This window comes from Taudactylus pleione, unplaced genomic scaffold (assembly GCF_031769625.1).
Source record: "Taudactylus pleione unplaced genomic scaffold, aTauple2 ptg000403l, whole genome shotgun sequence".
Lineage (NCBI taxonomy): Eukaryota > Metazoa > Chordata > Amphibia > Anura > Myobatrachidae > Taudactylus > Taudactylus pleione.
In genome coordinates, this window is record NW_028284805.1 from 2875062 (window position 1) to 2895191 (window position 20130).

General features: G+C 48.5%; 1 protein-coding gene across 1 annotated transcript in view; it reads left to right on the forward strand.

Moving 5' to 3' along the window:
- The window catches only part of LOC148506457 (uncharacterized), a 29477-nt gene extending 13634 nt beyond the window's left edge, over positions 1 to 15843 (forward strand). The window contains exon 6 of the mRNA XM_088446725.1: positions 12818 to 15843. Coding sequence (XP_088302851.1) covers positions 12818 to 14703 — 1886 coding nt within the window. The 3' untranslated portion in view covers positions 14704 to 15843. The remainder of the gene's footprint in view (positions 1 to 12817) is intronic.
- The last annotated feature ends 4287 nt before the right edge of the window (positions 15844 to 20130 follow it).

A 20130-nucleotide genomic window follows, 5' to 3' on the forward strand; every position in this document is an offset into this window, starting at 1 on the left:
AGCAGAATCAAATCGATACGTGAATATGTATTGTGTATATGTGAGAAAAACGTGTAGTCCTTCACAGATGGCGAACAAACTCACCACACGTCATAGAAGTCAAATTCCGCCATGAGCTTCCACAATAAAGCGGATGTATCATTGTTGCCGCTACTCGCTCCAGAAGCAGGAGATGATGACTTATCTAACCGAACATCAGGGACTAAATTAAAATCACACATTATAATCGTGTGTCCACCTCTGATCTGATGGACAGCCTCAAATACTCATCTAAGAAATGGAATTTAGCGTACATTAGGAGCATAAAGGGAAACTAATGTGACCTCTTTACCATCCATCTGACCAACTAATATCAAATAGCAGCCGTTCTTATCTTCCAGCCTATTAGTAAGAGTAAAGGACACTGAATTATGAAACAATATCTCGACACAATTCCTTTTAAATGGACCATTAGCATAATATGCAACATTATATCTCGGAGATCTCAGCAGCTGCGGGGCTAAAGATGAAAAATGTGTCTCTTGTAATGCTACAACATTAGCTCTCTGTCTATGAAAAGTGGACTAAGAAAGCCTACGTTTATTAGGAGAGTTTTGTCCATGGACATTTAAGGAAAAAAATTGAACCATAATTTTATAAAAGAGGATATCAATTTCGGCGTTAATACCCAATGTATCTAGCAAACAAATAGAGGAGTGATCAATGGCACCCAAAATGTTAAAAAAACAAAAAAAGAGACACAAGAAAAAAGAAATTTCTATAAATAATAAAAAGGGAAAAACATTGGGAAAACTGAGCCGTGGGGGTAGGAAAACTGCAAAACCAAAAACATGGCGAAGTGTGGCCTGTGTCATAGACCACCCATGCAGTGTATCAATAACTAGATACCGATATAAGTGAAAGACATATATATATATATATATATATATATATATATAGATGAATAACGATATTGTTATACACAGTGGAGCCTAGTGTGTTTCAACCATTCCAAACCTCATAAGGAGTTCAAAACGCAGGTCAGCCTTTACCAAAAATGAAATATCACAAAATCTAACACTCGGAAAACAAAATAAATGTGGAGTCGCTAAACCTACAAAGCAACAAGATTAATGTTATTACATAAAACTTTGAATTCTGAATAGCACAAGACTGTAGCTAGAAAACATTAAACGTAGCTGAGTGAATGAAACCATTAAGCTAGCATATTATACGTATAAACAATCTATTGCTACCCATTATAGTGCAAACACGCACAATAACAAGGCAGAACAGACAAGAGACATTTATCTTATGCAAAATCTCTGGTTATATAGGAGATGCATCACTGAAATGAATTCAACATAATCAACACAGTAACTGTAGGTATGGAACATTCTCATGTGGCTTTAGACCAGTCCTGGGATACTTGACCACTAGAACCGGAGACATGAGTAGGCACTGTAATGTCCCATCCCGCCAAAAGCTTAACTCCAGCTCCTACGGTGGAAATGACATATGAGGAGGAATCGTAACTAACCAGGAGCTTCACGGGAAACCCCCCAGTGATATGTGTTGTCATTGTCTCTTAAAGCTGTGGTAATGGAATGAGCGCCTTTTAGACAGTAGCAGCAGACAGGTCCGGAAAGATTTGAAGACCTCCCAGAGAGTCAGTGCCTTCAGCTTGGCGGGCAGCACGCAGAATTTGCTCTTTGATGTGAAAAAAGTGGATACGCATTAATGTATCGCGGAAAATTGCCTGATCCTCGGTTTGGGGAGGCGATGGACACTATCAATTATCAAGTCCTGTTGAGAAGCCGTAGAGACCAACTTGAGAAACAAATTTGAAACGTAATCTGGCAGCTCTGCGTTTGACACAGAATCTGGAATGCCACGAATCTTCAGATTGTTTCTTCGTGAGCGATCTTCCATATCCGCCATTTTATCTCTCATAGATGACACTTCGGTTTGGAGATCAGCATGTGCTGTGAGAAGATCGTTATGTGACGATACCGGTTCCTGCATTTTCCCCTCTAGATGGTCGGTACAATTGCCTAGCCCCACAAGATCAGCTCGAATAGATTGTATAGAGGTGTCCAGCACATCAGCCCGAAATGCCGCAAATACTTGAAACGTTGCTTGGGTAGTAAGGGGAGCGTCTACATCCAAGTCTAGACCCAAGTCGGCCGGGGAGACCGAATCTCGTGTAGCAGCCATAGAAGTCGATCATAGTGATGGGGAAGGCATCTGTCCCACTTTAGGTAGAGGGGTAGCCAGAAAGCGGATTGGTGTTGGAAGTTTGTGTTGTCTTGTTTTTCTGGACGGCATAGTCGGGTAAAAATAGAAACACCAATTTGAACCAGAGGGTCGTGTCACAGCCCATTGTAGGGATAGCGCCTCGGGATGGAGGTCACTGCATGGGTGGGGAAGGCATTACCCGGAAAAAGACATTTATCTTTAATGAGGCATATTCACATTTCTGACACTGGTATGTAGCAAATATGAAGTTATCCACTTCCCCAGTATATGGAAAGACTAGTGACTCTCACCGGGAGACAGGTGCAAAGGGTGCAGAGTTTGGGGCCGTTATGGCGTCTGCTTTCCTGAAAGCATACACTGCAGCTTTGTCTACAACCTGTTAAAGTGACCTCCCAGGTTTTTTTTTTAATCAAAATGGAGATTGCTTTGCGGTACCAGTAGGCAAAGGTAGCCGTCCGCTAGGAAGCCTGTATGCAACTTGGGAGAGAGACTGTGCACCCTTGCTCACCCTGGTTCGCGGCTGGGCGATTATCGCGGTACCCGGCGGCCGCAGGTCAAGCCCTCTTCTTCTGCATGGGGAGAACTTCAGGTGCAGAAGGACCCACAGAGCTGGAAGCGGAAAGTGTGCTGGACGAAGAGGGCCACGGGAAGGTGTTGCCAGGTCTCGGGGGCCCAGCTTCTAAGTAGTGGAGGGAAGGTCTCCAGTGACCTACACAGAGCAGAGAACCAGGTCCGGCAGGATGGAGGAAGCCAGAGCAGGTGGGCCTGAGGTTGCAGAGAGCCCAGCATGTCCCACGCGGTCTCAATTTGGCGGCCGCTCACGGACGTCTCCAGGGGTCCCCTAGGGGTATGTGTCGCCACAACAGGGTCCCCAGCCAGCCAATGAAGATGCGGAGGAGGCAGGAGGGTCGCAGTGACGTCCGGCGGTAACCACGGCAACCGCGTCAGCGCCGGAGGTGGTGTAGGCTGCAGGGACTCTGGAGCCGTAAGTCACTCCCGGCGCTTGGACCAGGTGTCAGCAGGGTAGCGGGCGACCAGGCAGGAAGAGAAGACTCACAAGAACAGCGGGGGTCAGCAGGAACAGGGCATATTAGGGGAGAATCTGGAGAGCTGCAGGGAAGCACGTCCACCCTGTTTGGCAGTTAGGACACGCCCCCCTCTCAAATTTATTTTTGATCCTAAAACCCAATGGGTCGCACCGTCCTATCCTGAATCTAAAATCTTTCAACAGATTTGTCAGTGTACCGAAGTTCCGTATGGAGACTCTACGGTCGATTATGTTGGCAATGGAGTCGGGAGACTTCATGGTTTCGCTGGACATTCAGGATACATATCTGCATGTCCCGATTGCAGAATTCCACCAGCCCTTTCTCAGGTTTGCAGTGGATCAGCAGCATTTCAATTTCAGGCTCTACCCTTCGGTCTGGCCACAGCCCGCCGGGTATTTACAAAGATAGTGGCAGTCATGACGGCTCATCTCAGGCGACAAGGAGTCAGGATACTGCCATATCTAGACGACCTCCTGATATTGTCCTAGTCTCAGGAGATATTGCAATGTCATCTACGAATGACTATTGTATGCTTACATGAGCACGGCTGGGTGATCAACTGGAAGAAGTCTTCCCTGTCACCGACTCAGCAGATGGTGCACCTGGGGGCATGGCTGGACTCTCTGCAACAGAGGATCTTTCTGCCGGAGGACAAGATTGTGGCACTACAGTCTCAGGTGCACAGTCTATAGTCTATAGTGCAAGCAGTGTCAGTCCACTTTGCTATACAGGTTTTGGGCTCTATGGTAGCCACATTCGACATGGTGGCTTATGCCCAGTTCCACTCCAGGGCCCTACAACTGTGGATCCTGGCCCAGTGGGTTGGTCAGCATCATCAGATAGAGTCAGATGATTTGTGTCTCAGCAGAGGTTCAACTCTCCCTGGCTTGGTGGCTGGAGACGACTCACTTAGACAAGGGTCGTCCGTTATGGGTCCCGGAATGGGTACTCCTCATCACAGACACAAGTTTACGAGGATGGGGAGCAGTGATGGGTCAGTACACATTTTAGGGAAGGTGGACAGACCAAGAAAGCCGTCTTCCATTAATATATTGGAGCTTCGGGCAGTGCACAAGGCACTTCTGACGCAGGACCTTCTTCAGGCCAGGCCTGTCCAGGTTCAGACCGACAATGCAACGGCAGTGGCCTACATAAACCATCAAGGAGGCACACGAAGTCCAGCAGCCATGAAGGAGGTGGCAAAGATTCTGCTGTGGGCAGAAAACCATCTTCCTGCGATCTCTGCAATATTTATCCCAGGTGTGCTCAACTGAGCAGCGGACTTCCTAAGTCACCAGGACATACACGCTGGAGAATGGGCTCTTCATCCGGAGGTGTTTCAAATCCTTTTGGACAGGTGGGGGTTACCAGACGTAGACCTTATGGCGTCACATCAAAACAACAAGGTTCCCATGTATGGGGCCAGGAAAAGGGACCCCTCAGCAGCCTTGTTGGATGTCCCGGCGGTGAGATGGAACTTAGGTTAGCGTACCTGTTCTCTCCAATCTCCCCAATCTCAAGGGTTGTCAGTAAATTCAAACAGGAAGGCAGCAGGATGATTCTAATAGGGTTGCTGCTATTTCCAAGTTGGAGAAAGGACCTCTGTGACGTAGACACCACGTGACCGCTGCAGGAGGCTGGACCGCTCCTGCGTTACCATCCCCGCCCCTCCCCCTTTCAGGCCGAGTCACGTGGGTGTGATGTCACAGGGCCATCAGCCCTCTATAGTGTAGACCTAACCATTCTAATAGCTCTTGTCTGGCCCAGGAGGCATTGGTTTTCAGATCTGATGCGTCTATCGATACACAGTCCGTTTCCACTGCCTCTGCGGCAGGACCTGTTAAATGCAGGCCCGTGTCTTTACCAGGATTTACCTCGGCTGGATTTGACGGCTTGGCTCTTGAGTCTTTCATTTTAAAGGCCAGAGGTTTTCTCCATCAGTGATACAGATGATGCTAAGAGCGAGGAAGCCTGCTTCTGCTCGCATTTTTTCTGTGGTGTTACAACAGGAAATATGACCGTAAGATATTCAAGGTGGCCAGGGTACTTGGTTTTCTCCAAGCTGGATTAGACTTAAGTCTTCGCCTGGCTACCTTGAAAGTCCAAGTTTCGGCGCAAGATTGCTCCTCTGCCGGATGTTAGAACATTCATGCAGGGGGTACTGCGACTGCAACCTCCATTCCTCCCACTGGTAGCACTGTGGGATTTATCTCTTCTCAGGGCACTGCAGACGCATCCCTTTGAACCCTTGGATAAGGTGGACTTGAGATGGCTGACGGCGAAGACTCTTCTTCTCCTGGCTATCTTTTCAGCTCGCAGAGTGTCTGACCTGGCAGCTCTGTCATGTCGCTGTCCCTATGTGGTGTTTCATCAGAATAGAGCTGTCCTCTGTACCAAGACGGGCTACCTTCCAAAGGTGGTTCCCATTTCCATATTATTGAGGAAATTATAGTCCCGGCCTTTCAGTCTTCAGACCAGTCTGCAGGTGAAGCTTCCCTTGATGTGGTTCGAGCCCTCAGGATCTACGTGGATCGGGCCAAGTCCATCAGGAAAACAGATTCTCTATTTGTGGTGTTATGGATTCCACAAAAGAGGTCGGCCAGCAAATAAACAGACTTTGTCCCGCTGGCTCCGTATGAGTATTTCCCAGGTCTCTACTCAGGCTAATCTCCCTGTTCCTAACAGGGCGACAGCCCATTCCAGTCTCTGTCGGACCATCGTGGGCGGTAAGACAGGGCGCCTCTGCTGAACAGCTCTGCAAGGCAGCCACCTGGTCTTCCATGAGTACGTTCATAAAGTTCTATGCTTTTGATACGTATGCCTCCCAGGATGCTTCCTTTGGACGGCGGATTCTCTTCTAAGGAGCGTCCCTATCCCTAAGGGAACTGCTTTAGGACGTCCCAAGGTAATTCCTGTGGACCCTATGGAACCCAAAGAAGAAACTGTGCCAATCCCACTGTCCCAGCGAGGGACTGGTTATTATTCTACTCTCTGATCTCCGGATTTATGTGGACCATAAATTCATTTAATTTCAACTTTGCCAGAATGTAGCCTCAGTTTCTTCATGGCTCAATAGATCTTGCACCCAATGTCCTAGCACAATCAGTGCAGACCATATTCTGTAATCAGCCCATGTACTTGCTCTCCATACAAGTTACAGGGGTGTTGGACAGCAGTCTATGTAGGCTTATTGTGAAATGTTGATAAGGTCCCTATTTTATAAGAACTTTTTTCTTTGTCAAAATGAAAACATTTTTCTTAAACCTTCCCTTTGGTACATTCTGTCAACCATCTTATTCTCCCATGTGTGTTTCACACACTGCTATCTAAGGCCTTATAGTGGTGTTATATGTTTTCACTTGGGACTTGGAATTATCTATTAGTACTAGAAGTGAGAACCTTATCACACAAACAGGCTCCGTGAAGGCCGGCCCAAACACATACATTCAGTCATTCATACGATGGTCAACAAGGTTGTAACTTTTTATAAATACAGAGAAAGAAGATAGTTTAAATTATTTAATAATCATTTTACTTATACAGGTTGAGTCTCCCATATCCAAATAATCAGAAATACGGAAAAATATTTTTTTTTTAGCATGACTAAGATAGTGAAACCTTTTTGTTTTTGATGGTTTAATATACTCAAACTTTGTTTAAGGCACAAAATTATTAAAAATAATGTATAAAATTACCTTCAGGTTGTGCGTATAAAGTGTATATAAAACATAAAAGCATTCTGTGTTTAGATTTGGGTCCCATTCCCAAGATATTTCATTATGGTAGGCAAATATTCCAAACTACGGAATTTCTTCAGGGAGTCCACAGGGATCACCACGGGGTATAGTTGGTTGGAGTGAGCCGTGCACCAAACAGTTAAAGCTTTAGCTCCCAGGATGCACCTGCCCTCCTCCACATATACCCCAGCCACAGGCAGCCAGGCTTTTTTTGGTTTGGTGCTGGCAAAAGCAGTCGCACCTTTGAGAACAGTGGGGCTGTGTTAGACAGCCCCAAGCTTTTATTTAATGTTTTAAAGTTTTTACTTTGTTTCTGAGCAAGTTGCGCTGAGCTTCCTAATGGAAGCCTGTGCGACTGCGCCTACTACCCCCGCCGGTGCCGCAACACTGGTGAGTGGTCCAGTGATTACGGCAGGCACCAGCAGGGCTTGGCTAGCCGCTTCACTGGGAGACCCAGGGCTGCAGCCAGAGAACGGGGGTGTCAGGTAAGGCAATTCCTCGCTTGTGGGAAATTGCGTCCGAATGCAGTCCTTACCTTAGAGAAGCCGGAGGTCGCTGTTGTGGGGCGTCCGCACCCCCACTACACCACCAGGGTAGTAAAATCTGGCATCTGGGGCCTTTGTTTAGTCAGTAGACTCGAGGGTAAATACAGCAGAGGGGAGGTAAGCTCTCCCCTGCCAGCCCCTCCCCCAGCTCAGAGTGTGATTTCTCAGGTGAGTCTTCCCACATCTGAGCTGCTCCTCCTACACCCTCCTCCCTAATGCAACTCTTAGGTGCCTTTAATCAGGGCTTTTCTGAAGCTGTAGGTCTCAGGAGATCGGGTCCTGTCTCCCTGGGGCCAGGTTATACAGCACTCAAATCCTACCAGCCTGGTTTTGCTTGAGTAGTTGATTTAGTGGCCATTGCAAGTATATATTTCTATTTTTATTTATAAGCATTGTATGTGACTTGTGCTTGCTCTGATGTTGTGAATATACTGCTGCTCTCTCTTTTACCCATCACTACCAGGTGTGTAGGGGTTAATTGTACTTCACATTTACTTGTATTTGTGAAGGGTACCAGACTGCATTATTAGCTATACATTTTGTGTGCTGCTTACTGGTATTACTATGTCCTCCACAAGCAAGGGTAATCAGGAGGCTGTGGCCCCTACGCTGGTTACATGCAAAACCTGTTCAGCAGGCTTGTCCTCTAAGGATTTTGTGCAGGATGGTCAGTGTGCTAATTGTTATGAAACTCCTCACCAGCCTACCGTACCAGTACTCATGCAGGAGCCCCCTTGGGTGTCCTCCTTAGCACAGTTTATGGCGAAGTTAATGGACCGCTTATCAGCCCCCACGCTTCCTACCATTGTGGGGTACCCACAGCAGTCTGCTATGTTTGTACCCCACATACATTCTCCGTGGGTGGATGCTTTTGCCCACCCAGCTCAGAATATGGCTCATACGTCTGCCGCTTTCAACAAGGTATGTTACAGGTAAACAGACTGTTAGCCACTAAAGCACATAGGCGGTCTGTATTATTTAAGTCCGCCCAGCTTTCAAATTCTGACATCATCTGAGGAGGCAGATGATGCACAGGGTTCTCCTCCAGGGTCACTATTGGGTTAGGAAGAACGTCATGTGACAGTGGATGTTCCTTCCCTAGTGAGGGCGGTTAAATCAATCATGAATATAGAGGATGAGGAACCTGCTCCTAAGCCTAAAGCCTCGGTGTTTAAAAGACAAAAGGTGGTTACGGCTGAGTTCTCCCAATCAGAACAGCTCACTGAGCTTATGGGGGAAGCATGGAATACTCCTAACAAACTGTTCCAGATTCCAAAAATACTAGTCTTCTTTTTTTTTTTCTCTCCCACCTGGTGAGTGTACTAAATGGGAAGCCCCTCCTATGGTGGAATCTCATGTGGCACAATTAGTTATGAGCTCCACGTTGCATAAACTTGCCTTAAGTCTGTTTGCTCGTTTTCTGGTGCTATTACTAGGCTGGCTATGGCCGCAGCCTGGGTAGCTAAGGCTATTGAAGGATGGACGGATGCGCTGGAAGACAGCATGTCATCAGACGCCACTAGGTAGCAACTGGTCTTTGTCTCCCATATCCAGGAAGCGGCCTCTTATTTGGGAGACCCTGCGTTGGATACTGGACTCCTTGCTTCTAAAGCATCTGCCACCTTAGTAGTCTCCCACAGAGTCCTTCGGCTATGTTCTTGGACAGCGGACGGAATCCAAGAAGGCCCTAGAATCCTTACCCTTCTTTGGAGACAAGCTGGCGCAGAGTTGGACAAGACTGTGGCTAATCTGGCAACCTCAAAATCTGCGTGTTTACCATCAGCAGCTACCCCTAAGCCTAATAGGCGGGCCTTTCGTCCCCAACAGACCTTTCCAAGGCACTCTGCTTCAAACAAGATCACCAAGTCTAGATCTAAGCAGCCTTGGGCGGCCAGACGTCCAGCTCCTAAGTCTGGCGACAATCCCTCCGCCTGATGCTGCAGGCCTCCTCCTGGGGGATTCCAGGGTGGGAGGCCGACTTCTGCAGTTCGCCAGCTCATGGCATCAGGCAACCACAGATGCCTGGGTCAGAGAAGTGGTCTCATGGATATGCCCTCACCTTCCACAGACGTCCTCCCCAGCAATTTGTTTGTACAGGTCTTCCATCAGACCCCATCAAGGCCCAGGCCTTAGAGAAAGCCATTCACTCCCTGCTAAGCTTAGGTGTGGTAATACCTGTTCCTTCGGATCTTCGAGGAACTGATTTCTATTCCACTCTCTTTGATTCAGAAGCCCAATGGTTCTCACAGGCCTATTCTGAATCTCAAGTCTTTCAACAGGTTTATCCGGGTGCCAAAGTTCCGTATGGAAACTCTACGAACTATCCTTCTGGCAATAGAACCTGGGGATTTTAGGTTTCCCTGGACATTCAGGATGCGTATCTGCATGTGCCTATTACACCATCCCACCAATGATTTCTATGGTTTGCTGTTCTGCAGCAGTATTACCAATTTCGGGCGCTGCCTTTCGGTCTGGCAACGGCCCCTCTGGTCTTTACCAAGATAATGGCAGTTATGACGGCCTACTTGAGGCATCAGGGAGTCAGAATCCTTCCGTACCTAGACGACCTCTTAATTTTGGCACAGTCACAGGTTGACTTACAACGCCATCTCCAGCTGACCATTGCCTGCCTCTCTCCAACACAGGATGGTACATCTGGGTGCATTCCTGGATTCTCAGGTACAAAGGATCTTTCTGCCAGCAGACAAGATTTCTTTACTGCAATTGCGTGTGCACAAATTGCTCCTCAACCGAAGAGTATTCATACACTCAGCAATGCAGGTCCTCGGGCCGCTGGTATCCACCTTCGATATGGTGGAATATGCCAAGTTCTACTCCAGGCCTCTTCAACAACTGATTCTATCATGGTGGGAAGGCCAGAATCATCTGATCCGGTTCCAGACTATCCTTTTCCCTTAGGAGGTGTGGCTTTTCCTCTCATGGTGGCTGCTGACGTCTCATCTGGACAGGGGTCGCCAGGTGCCAGGTCATCATACCTTTCAGCGATGATGGACAACCCAGGAAAGTAGCATGCCCATAAACATCCTGGAGCTTTGAGCAGTGTACAGAGCGCTCACTTTGGCGCAACACCTTCTCCAGGACAGGCCAGTCCAACAATGCAACCACAGTTGCCTACCTCAACCATCAGGGAGGCACGCGAAGTCGGGCAGCCATGTGGGAAGTAGCACACATCCTAATGTGGACCGAACGTTGTCACCCGGCAATCTCTGCAGTATTCATCCCCGGAGTCCTCAACTGGGAAGCGGACTCCATAAGCCGTAAGGATGTACGCACAGGAGAATGGGCTCTTCTTCCGGATGTCTTTCAAATCCTGGTGGTCAATTGGGACCTGCCAGACGTAGACGTATGAAGAAGTGACACACACAGAGGGGTAGATGTATGACGCAGTGACACACACAGAGGGGTAGATGTATGAAACAGTGACACACACACAGAGGTAGATGTATGACGCAGTGACACACATACAAGGGTAGATGTATGACGCAGTGACACACCCAGAGGGGTAGATGTATGATGCAGTGACACACATACAGGGGTAGATGTATGAAGCAGTGACATACACAGCGGGGTAGATGTAAGAAGCAGTGACACACACAGAGGGGTAGATGTAGGAAGCAGTGACACACACACAGAGTGGTAGATGTATGAAGCAGTGAAGAGAGTGGTGCCAGTGGAGAAGTTACCCATGGCAGCCAATCAGCTTTGAGGTTGCATTTATCAAGTGCATTCTATAAAATGAGAGGTAGAAGCTGGTTAGTTGCCATGGGTAACTTCCCCACTCTTCACCACTTGATACACCTATCTGTGAGTGTTGCAACTATAAATGTAAGTACCGTTTCTAATAACATATCATATGACTCTCTTCTGTGTACATACAATATGCATGTATAGTAGCGTTCCCGCTAGGCTGTTTTAGCGGGGCGCGGCGCCCTGCCCTCCTTCTGGAGGGCAAAAAGCACCCTGCCCTCCAGGAGGAGGGCAAAAAGCGCCCTGCCCTCACAGCCTGCGGGAGCTGTTCTCAACCGTGGGACGCAGTGTCCCGCGGGTGGAGAAACATGCGGTGACCCGGTCACCGCCGGAGAATAGACGCCGGGCGCATGCGCCCGGCATCTATTCTCACTGTCTGCAGGGCTTGGGGGCTGCCCGGCGTGTCCGTAAGTGCCGGGCACGCCCCCAAGAGTGACGAAAAGGGGACGCGTCTTATAGACACGCCCCCTTTTCTGATGACCACGCCCCCTTCTCGGTCGCGCGCGTGCATGCCCTCTCTAGCTCCGGCGCCCTGCCTCCCGCCGGAGCTAGAAGGAACACTATATAGTATATATACAATTCACACCCAGTACACAGGTAACACTGTATAGATATACATAGTGCTGACATCTCCTAGATACACAGACAGGACTGTGATAGAATCTCCTATTACTCAGTGATGTGAGGGGCTGGTGATTCTCCTTCATCACATCCTTGTATCACTCAGACACATCCACTGGTGTTACTGTATAATGCCCCATGGAAGGGAAGCTAAGTGAGTATTTGATAGTGGATCTATCACACATGGTAACGCTCTTCTGGCAATCACTGATAAGAACAGAGGGGTTGATGCATTAAGCAGTGAAAAGAGTGGACAAGTGGAAAAGTTGCCCATAGCAGCCAATCAGCTTCGAGACAGCATTTATCAAGACACTCTGTAAAATGATTGGTTGCTATGAGTAACTACTCCAATCTTTTTATAGTAATCTTATAATAGACCTCTAACCTATCTCTGAGTGCTCTGGGAACTGAGGCCATAGTTGTCATACACTTAAGCACTGTACCTGAAGTAGTGCATTTTCTTAAAGCACATGTCCATCTTCCTGTACATAGGATCCTTTAGTGGACCTCCATCCTCTAATGTAATAGTTGTTCATGTAGGCAGACTGGCTGCATCAATTTGCAGGAGCAGAACATTTAGAAGTTTCCTCACTCTGAAAGGGACTCTGATTAAGTCATCAGATTAAATTGCCTTTATCTGCGTGACAATTATATCTTTTATCCTTGATGTAATATATTGCTTTTCTTAATTTGCTCCCTATAAACTGGATATTGACGCAAATGCTGCAAGGTCCTATATATCCTACCTGGGAGGCTTTATTTTTTTCTGTTTTTTTCTCAATTTAATGAGGGCTTAATGCTGTGGAGTGAATTGGACAATTACATCTTATGACTCTAACCTCTGTGTTTTTACCCACAGAATGTTCTAAAGATCCATCTCATACTAAGGAGCAATCAGCCTCATGTGATGGAGGAAATCTCACCGACACTGACAATTCTACACCCACATATCATACACAGTATACATCTACTCATACTAAGGAAGAATCAGTCTCATGTGATGGAGGAGACCACATTGACATTCTTAATTCAGAACTTGTACATCAGACAATACATATAGGTGAGAGACCGTATTCTTGTTTAGAATGTGGGAAAGGGTATGGAAGTAATTCAGATCTTGTTAAACATCAGAGAAGTCATACAGGTGAGAGGCCATATTCTTGCTCGGAATGTGGGAAATGTTTCAAAAAAAAGTCACAACTTGTTAGGCATCAGATGAGTCATACAGGACAATACAAATATTCCTGCTCTGAATGTGGGAAAGGTTTTACATGTAAATCAGAACTTGTTAGACATCAGAGAGTTCATACAGGAGAGAGACCATATTCTTGCTCGGAATGTGGGAAAGGGTGTGGTAGTAATATAGAACTTGTTGTACATCAGAGAAGTCACACAGGAGAGAGACCATATCCCTGCTCGGAATGTGGGAAATGTTTTACACAAAAGACAAAACTTGTTAGGCATCAGATGATACACACAGGAGAATACAAATATACCTGCTCTGAATGTGGGAAAGGTTTTACATCTAATGCAGAACTTGTTAGACATCAAAGAAAACATACAGGAGAGAGTCCATATTCTTGCTCGGAATGTGGGAAAGTGTTTTGTACTAACAGAGAACTTGTTCAACATCAGAGAATACATACAGGTGAGAGACCATATACTTGCCCTGAATGTGGGAAAGGGTTTGCTAGTAATTCAGTACTTGTTAGACATCAGAGAAGTCACACAGGAGAGAGACCATATCCCTGCTCAGAATGTGGGAAATGTTTTAAAGAAAAGTCGAAACTTGTTAAGCATCAGATCATTCACACAGGAGCATCCAAATATTCCTGCTCTGAATGTGGGAAAGGTTTTGCATGTAAATCAAAACTTGTTATACATCAGAGAAGTCACACAGGAGAGAGACCGTATTCTTGCTCGGAATGTGGGAAAGGGTGTGGAAGTAATATAGAACTTGTTGTACATCAGAGAAGTCATACAGGTGAGAGGCCGTATCCCTGCTCTGAATGTGAGAAATGTTTTACACGGAAATCAGAACTTGTTATACATCAGAGAAGTCACACAGGAGTGAGACCATTTACCTGCTCTGAATGTGGGAAATGTTTTATACTAAATTCACATCTTATTAAACATCAGATAAGTCACACAGGAGAGAGACCGTATCCCTGCTCTGAATGTGGGAAAAGCTTTACACAATATTCAGTACTTGTTAGACATCAGAGAAGTCACACAGATGATGGACCATATTCTTGCTCGGAATGTGGTAAATGTTTTAAACAAAAGTCAAATTTTGTTAGGCATCAGATGGTTCACACAGGAGAATCCGAATATTCCTGCTCTGAATGTGGGACATGTTTTACATGTAAATCAGTACTTGTTAGACATCAGAGAGTTCATACAGGAGTGAGACCATATTCTTGCTCGGAATGTGGGAAAGGGTGTGGAAGTAATATAGATCTTATTAGACATCAGAGAGTTCATACAGGTGAGAGGCCGTATTCTTGCTCTGAATGTGAGAAATGTTTTAAATGTAAATCAGAACTTGTTATACATCAGAGGAGTCACACAGGTGAGGGACTGTATTCCTGCTCTGAATGTGTGAAATGTTTTACACATAAATCACATCTTATTAGACATCAGAGAAGTCACACAGGAGAGAGACCATATTCCTGCTCTGAATGTGGGAAACGCTTTACACAAAATTCATTACTTGTTAGACATCAGAGAAGTCACACATTATAGCCATGATCATGCTCTGACTGTGAGGAGAGGGTGTTATAGTAATCAGAACTTGCTGTATATAAGAGAAATCACATAGTATACCCATGATCATGCTGTGACTGTGAGGAGAGGATGTTATAGTAATCAGAACTTGCTGTATATAAGAGAAGTCACACAGTATAGCCATGATCATGCTCTGACTGTGAGGAGAGGACATTATAGTAATTAGAACTTGATGTATATAAGAGAAGTCACACAGTATAGCCATGATCATGCTCTGACTGTGAGGATTGGACGTTATAGTAATCAGAACTTGATGTATATAAGAGAAGTCACACAGTATACCCATGATCATGCTGTGACTGTGAGGAGAGTACGTTATAGTAATCAGCTTGCTGTATATAAGAGAAGTCACACAGTATACCCATGATCATGCTGTGACTGTGAGGAGAGGGTGTTATAGTAATCAACTTGCTCTATATAAGAGAAGTCACACAGTATACCCATGATCATTCTGTGACTGAGGAGAGGACGTTATAGTAATCAGAACTTGCTGTATATAAGAGAAGTCACACAGTATACCCATGATCATGCTGTGACTGTGAGGAGAGGGTGTTATAGTAATCAACTTGCTCTATATAAGAGAAGTCACACAGTATACCCATGATCATTCTGTGACTGAGGAGAGGACGTTATAGTAATCAGAACTTGCTGTATATAAGAGAAGTCACACAGTATACCCATGATCATGCTCTGACTGTGAGGAGAGGGTGTTATAGTAATCAGAACTTGCTGTATATAAGAGAAGTCACACAGTATAGCCATGATCATGCTGTGACTGTGAGGAGAGGACGTTATAGTAATCAGAACTTGCTGTATATAAGAGAAGTCACACAGTATACCCATGATCATGCTGTGACTGTGAGGAGAGGGTGTTATAGTAATCAGAACTTGCTGTATATAAGAGAAGTCACACAGTATACCCATGATCATGCTCTGACTGTGAGGAGAGGGTGTTATAGTAATCAGAACTTGCTGTATATAAGAGAAGTCACACAGTATGACCATGCTGTGACTGTGAGGAGAGGGTGTTATAGTAATCAGAACTTGCTGTTTCTACTTCAGGGTCCATAGGGGTCCACAGGGTGACCTTGGGGTATAGCTGGATCCTGGATCCTCGGGCACCACGGAGTTAAAGCTTTTAGCTGCTCCCAGGATGCACTTGGGTCCAACCTCCCCTATACCCCGCCCCCGAGCCACAGGCACCTCAGTTTAAGATGGTGCCCGGCCGGAGTCGGGTCACCTTGCGGGGGGGGGGCTGCAGGAGCAGCCCCCTAAAGCTTTTTATTTAACTAGGTTAAATTTATTTTTACATTAGTTTTTTTCTCCAGAGCGGCAGCGCTGGGCTGTCTGTAAGACGCCCACGCTGCCGCTCCTTCTCCCTGCTGGCGCCGCGACGCCAGCACTGAACTGGGGATCGCGGCGGGGGAAGCCAGAGTCTGTACTAGCCGGACTCTGGCTTCCCCCGGGACTGCTGCCGGAAGACGCCGGGGAGATCAGGTAAGCCGCGCACCGCTGATTAGCGGCGGTGCGCGGGTAATGCCTTTCATATGCAGTCCCATGCCCCCGGTCTAGGGGACAGACCGGGGGCGCTAGCGGTGGCGGCGGGCCCCCCCTCCATCGGAGGCATACCCCGCCAGACCACTAGACCACCAGGGTAATTAAGCGGCAAGCGGGATGCCGCAACCTTGGGGGTTAAATATGCTAGCCAGGGGAGGAAGCCTTCCCTGTCAGTGGCTCCTCCCCTCAGCTCAGCGCGCCTTTCAGCTCGGAGTCTGGCGTCGCTGAGCTGCAGCTACTCGGGCCACTCCTCCTCTGAGGTCTCCAGCGGCCATTTTCTTACTGGCAGCGCAGATACTCTCAGGGAGCACGCGGACCGGTCCCCCTGTGTACCTCTCCCCCGACAAGGACAGTGTACACAGCGCTATAGCCCTCCCAGACACTGAATCTGGGAGGTTGATTGTAGTGGAAAGGTGCAGTGAGTATATCTTCCTGTATGGTATGTGACTTTTGCTAGTGCTGCCTGTCTGTGTCTTTTTTCTACTTACTGTCAGCCTGTACCTATCCCTTTCCTTCTCCTACAAGCCCTACAGGTGTGCGGGGGAAGGGTGTTTCTACTGACCTCAACTATATAGATCACGTATTTGTGAGGTCCGTCACATACAGTTGTGTGCTACACGGTGCCATATTGTGGGCTGTTGTTCAGCACACTGGTGAGTGCGCACGTTTTCTTCCTAAGTCATGTCTGAGGAGGAGATTGAGCACTCCGGGGCTCCAGCATTGTTCTCCTGCAGGCGCTGTTCTGCAGGAGTGGATAGGGAGGATTTGTCACAGGACGGCCTGTGCGGACGGTGCCAGGCGGTCCCTGGTACGTCTAAACCTCCCATTTCGCAGGAGCCACCATGGGCGATGTTTTCCCAGGTGCTGGTGTCCATCGCGGACCGTCTGTCGGTCCCGACTGCCGCCCCTACTAGGGCGTTGCCCCAGCCTGCCATCCCCCATTCCCCGGGTGTCCCACAATTATTGCAGACCACCTGGGGTCTCAGCCTGTTGGTCCCTATGCGGGGTTGCCAATGTATATTCAGTCCACCCCTGTGGCACAGCCGGCTGTGGTGCCGTTTCAGGCTCCTGTGACAGCTCCTCCACCCTGGGTGGATGCGCTTTCCCACACTGTCCAAGATTTGGCGGCAGCATCTTCGGCTTTTCAGTCGATGTTGCGCAGTGACGTGCCCTCCAGGGCGTCTAAACGCTCAGTCATGGCACAGGCTGCGCATCTTTCGGATTCTGAGGGGTTCTCGGATGATGGTGAGGTACAGGATGACTCAGCCTCAGATGCCTCAGTCCAGGAGGTAGACACTAAGTCTTCCATCAATGTGCGGGCTCTGGTTAAGGCGGTGCGGGCTATTCTTCTGATTGAGGATGAGGCACCCGCTCCCAAGTCAAGGTATCCTAGTTTTAAAAAAGCTAAGGTTACTTCTACAGCGTTCCCCTTGTCTGATCAGTTGACTGATCACATGGCGGTGGCCTGGCAGACGCCCAGTAAGCGTTTCCTGCCACAGAAACGCTTGGCGTCCAATTATCCATTCCCGGAAGCGCATTGTAAGAAATGGGAAACTCCGCCTGCAGTCGATTCCCATGTAACACGCCTCATCAGGAGTGCTACTTTGCCATTGCCGTCTATATCCTCGCTGAAGGATCCTACGGACAGGAAGGTGGAGACTTGTCTAAAGTCTATTTATTCTCTCTCAGGGGCTGTAGCCCGGCCGTCCATGGCCATCTCCTGGGTGGCCAAGGCCATTGAGGGGTGGGCCAACGCCTTGGAGGACACGTTTACTGATGAATCTCCGGACGTCCAGAGGGCGTTGTTAGGACAGATGAGAGATGCCGCCTCCTACATTGGAGAAGCATCTTTGGATGCTAGCCTGTTGACCTCTAGGGTTTCGTCGGCAGCAGTGTCTGCTCATAGATCCTTGTGGTTGCGGTCTTGGAGAGCAGACGCGGATTCAAAGAAAGGCTTGGAGGCCTTACCTTTTAATGGGGAATTACTATTTGGTCCGGACCTGGACAAAATAGCAGATACCCTGGCAAAATCCAAGTCAGCCTTCCTCCCTTCAGCTACTACACCTGCTAAGGTCCGGAGCTCGGCGTTTCGTTCCTTTCGGGTTCAGGGCAAGGCAAAGGGTCAGTCCTTCCCGAGGCAGTCCGCACCCAAGACCGCCTCAAAGCCAAAGAAGCAAGCCTGGAGTGCTAGGCGCCCTTCTTCCAAGCCAGAAGATAAGCCTTCTGCGTGATGGGACGGGCCTCCCTCTGGGGGACCCCAGAGTGGGAGGCCGACTTCTTCAATTCGCCCAGTGCTGGCACAATACCACCACGGATGCCTGGGTGCGAGAAGTGGTCTCCCAGGGGTACGCCCTGTCTTTTCGGCACAGGCCGCCTTGCCAGTTTTTTTGCACAAGTCCTTCTCAGGACAAAACCAAGGCCTTGCAGGTTCAGGAAGCCATAGAGGCCTTGCTGACGGCGGGGGTCATTATACCCGTACCACAGTCTCAACGTGGGATGGGGTATTACTCTACGCTGTTTCTGGTGCAGAAACCCAATGGCTCTCATCGCCCCATCCTCAATTTGAAGTCCCTGAACAGGTTTCTCAGGGTTCCCAAATTCAGGATGGAAACTTTGCGTTCCATCATACTGGCGATGGAACCGGGGGATTATATGGTCTCCCTGGATATCCAGGACGCCTACCTCCATGTGCCTATAGCAACATCGCACCAACGGTTTCTGCGGTTTGCTATTCTCCACAACCACTACCAATTCAGGGCTCTACCCTTTGGTCTCTCCACGGCACCAAGGGTATTTACCAAGGTGATGGCGGTCATGGCGGCTCACCTTCGGAGCCAGGGGATACGGTTGCTACCGTATCTAGACGACCTCCTCTTGCTGGCAAGCTCCCCGGAGGTACTGATCCAGCATCTCCACCTGACGGTCGCTTGTCTACAGGCGCACGGCTGGTTGATCAACTGGAAGAAATCCTCCCTCATCCCATCACAACGGATGGTTCATTTGGGGGCCCTGCTGGACTCTCGTCAGCAACGGATTTTTCTGACTCCAGAGAAGGTCTCCTCCTTACAGCTGCGGATTCACAGTTGTCTGAGCAGTGGCAGAGTGTCGGTGCACTCAGCGATGAGAGTTTTGGGGTCCATGGTGTCGGCATTCGACATGGTGGAGTTTGCCCAGTTCCATTCCAGGCCCCTGCAGGGGCTGATTCTTTCAGAATGGAACGGACTGCCACACAGGATCCGCTCTCAGATGCTGGTGTTGTCCTCGGAGGTGCGTCTGTCCCTAGCCTGGTGGCTGCAGACAGCGCATCTCCTGGAGGGGCGCCCCTTTTGGATCCCGGAATGGGTTCTGCTCACGACAGATGCCAGTCTCCGGGGTTGGGGGGCGGTGACAGGCTCCTTGTCACTTCAGGGTCGTTGGTCGGCGGAGGAAGCGATTCTTCCCATCAACATCCTGGAACTGCGGGCAGTATACAGAGCCCTGCAGTCGTCCGGCACCGCTCTTCACGGAAGGGCCGTTCAGGTGCAGTCAGACAACGCCACCACGGTGGCGTACATCAATCACCAGGGAGGGACTCGCAGTCGAGCTGCGATGTCGGAGGTGTCCCGCGTCCTGGCTTGGGCGGAGCGCTATCTTCCAGCTCTCTCGGCAGTTTTCATCCCAGGAGTCCTCAATTGGGAGGCAGACTTCCTCAGCCGTTACGATGTGCATCCCGGGGAATGGTCGCTTCATCCAGAGGTATTCCAACTACTCGTGGACAAGTGGGGGCTGCCAGAGCTGGACCTGATGGCGTCCCGTTACAATCACAAGCTGCCTGTGTACGGGTCAAGG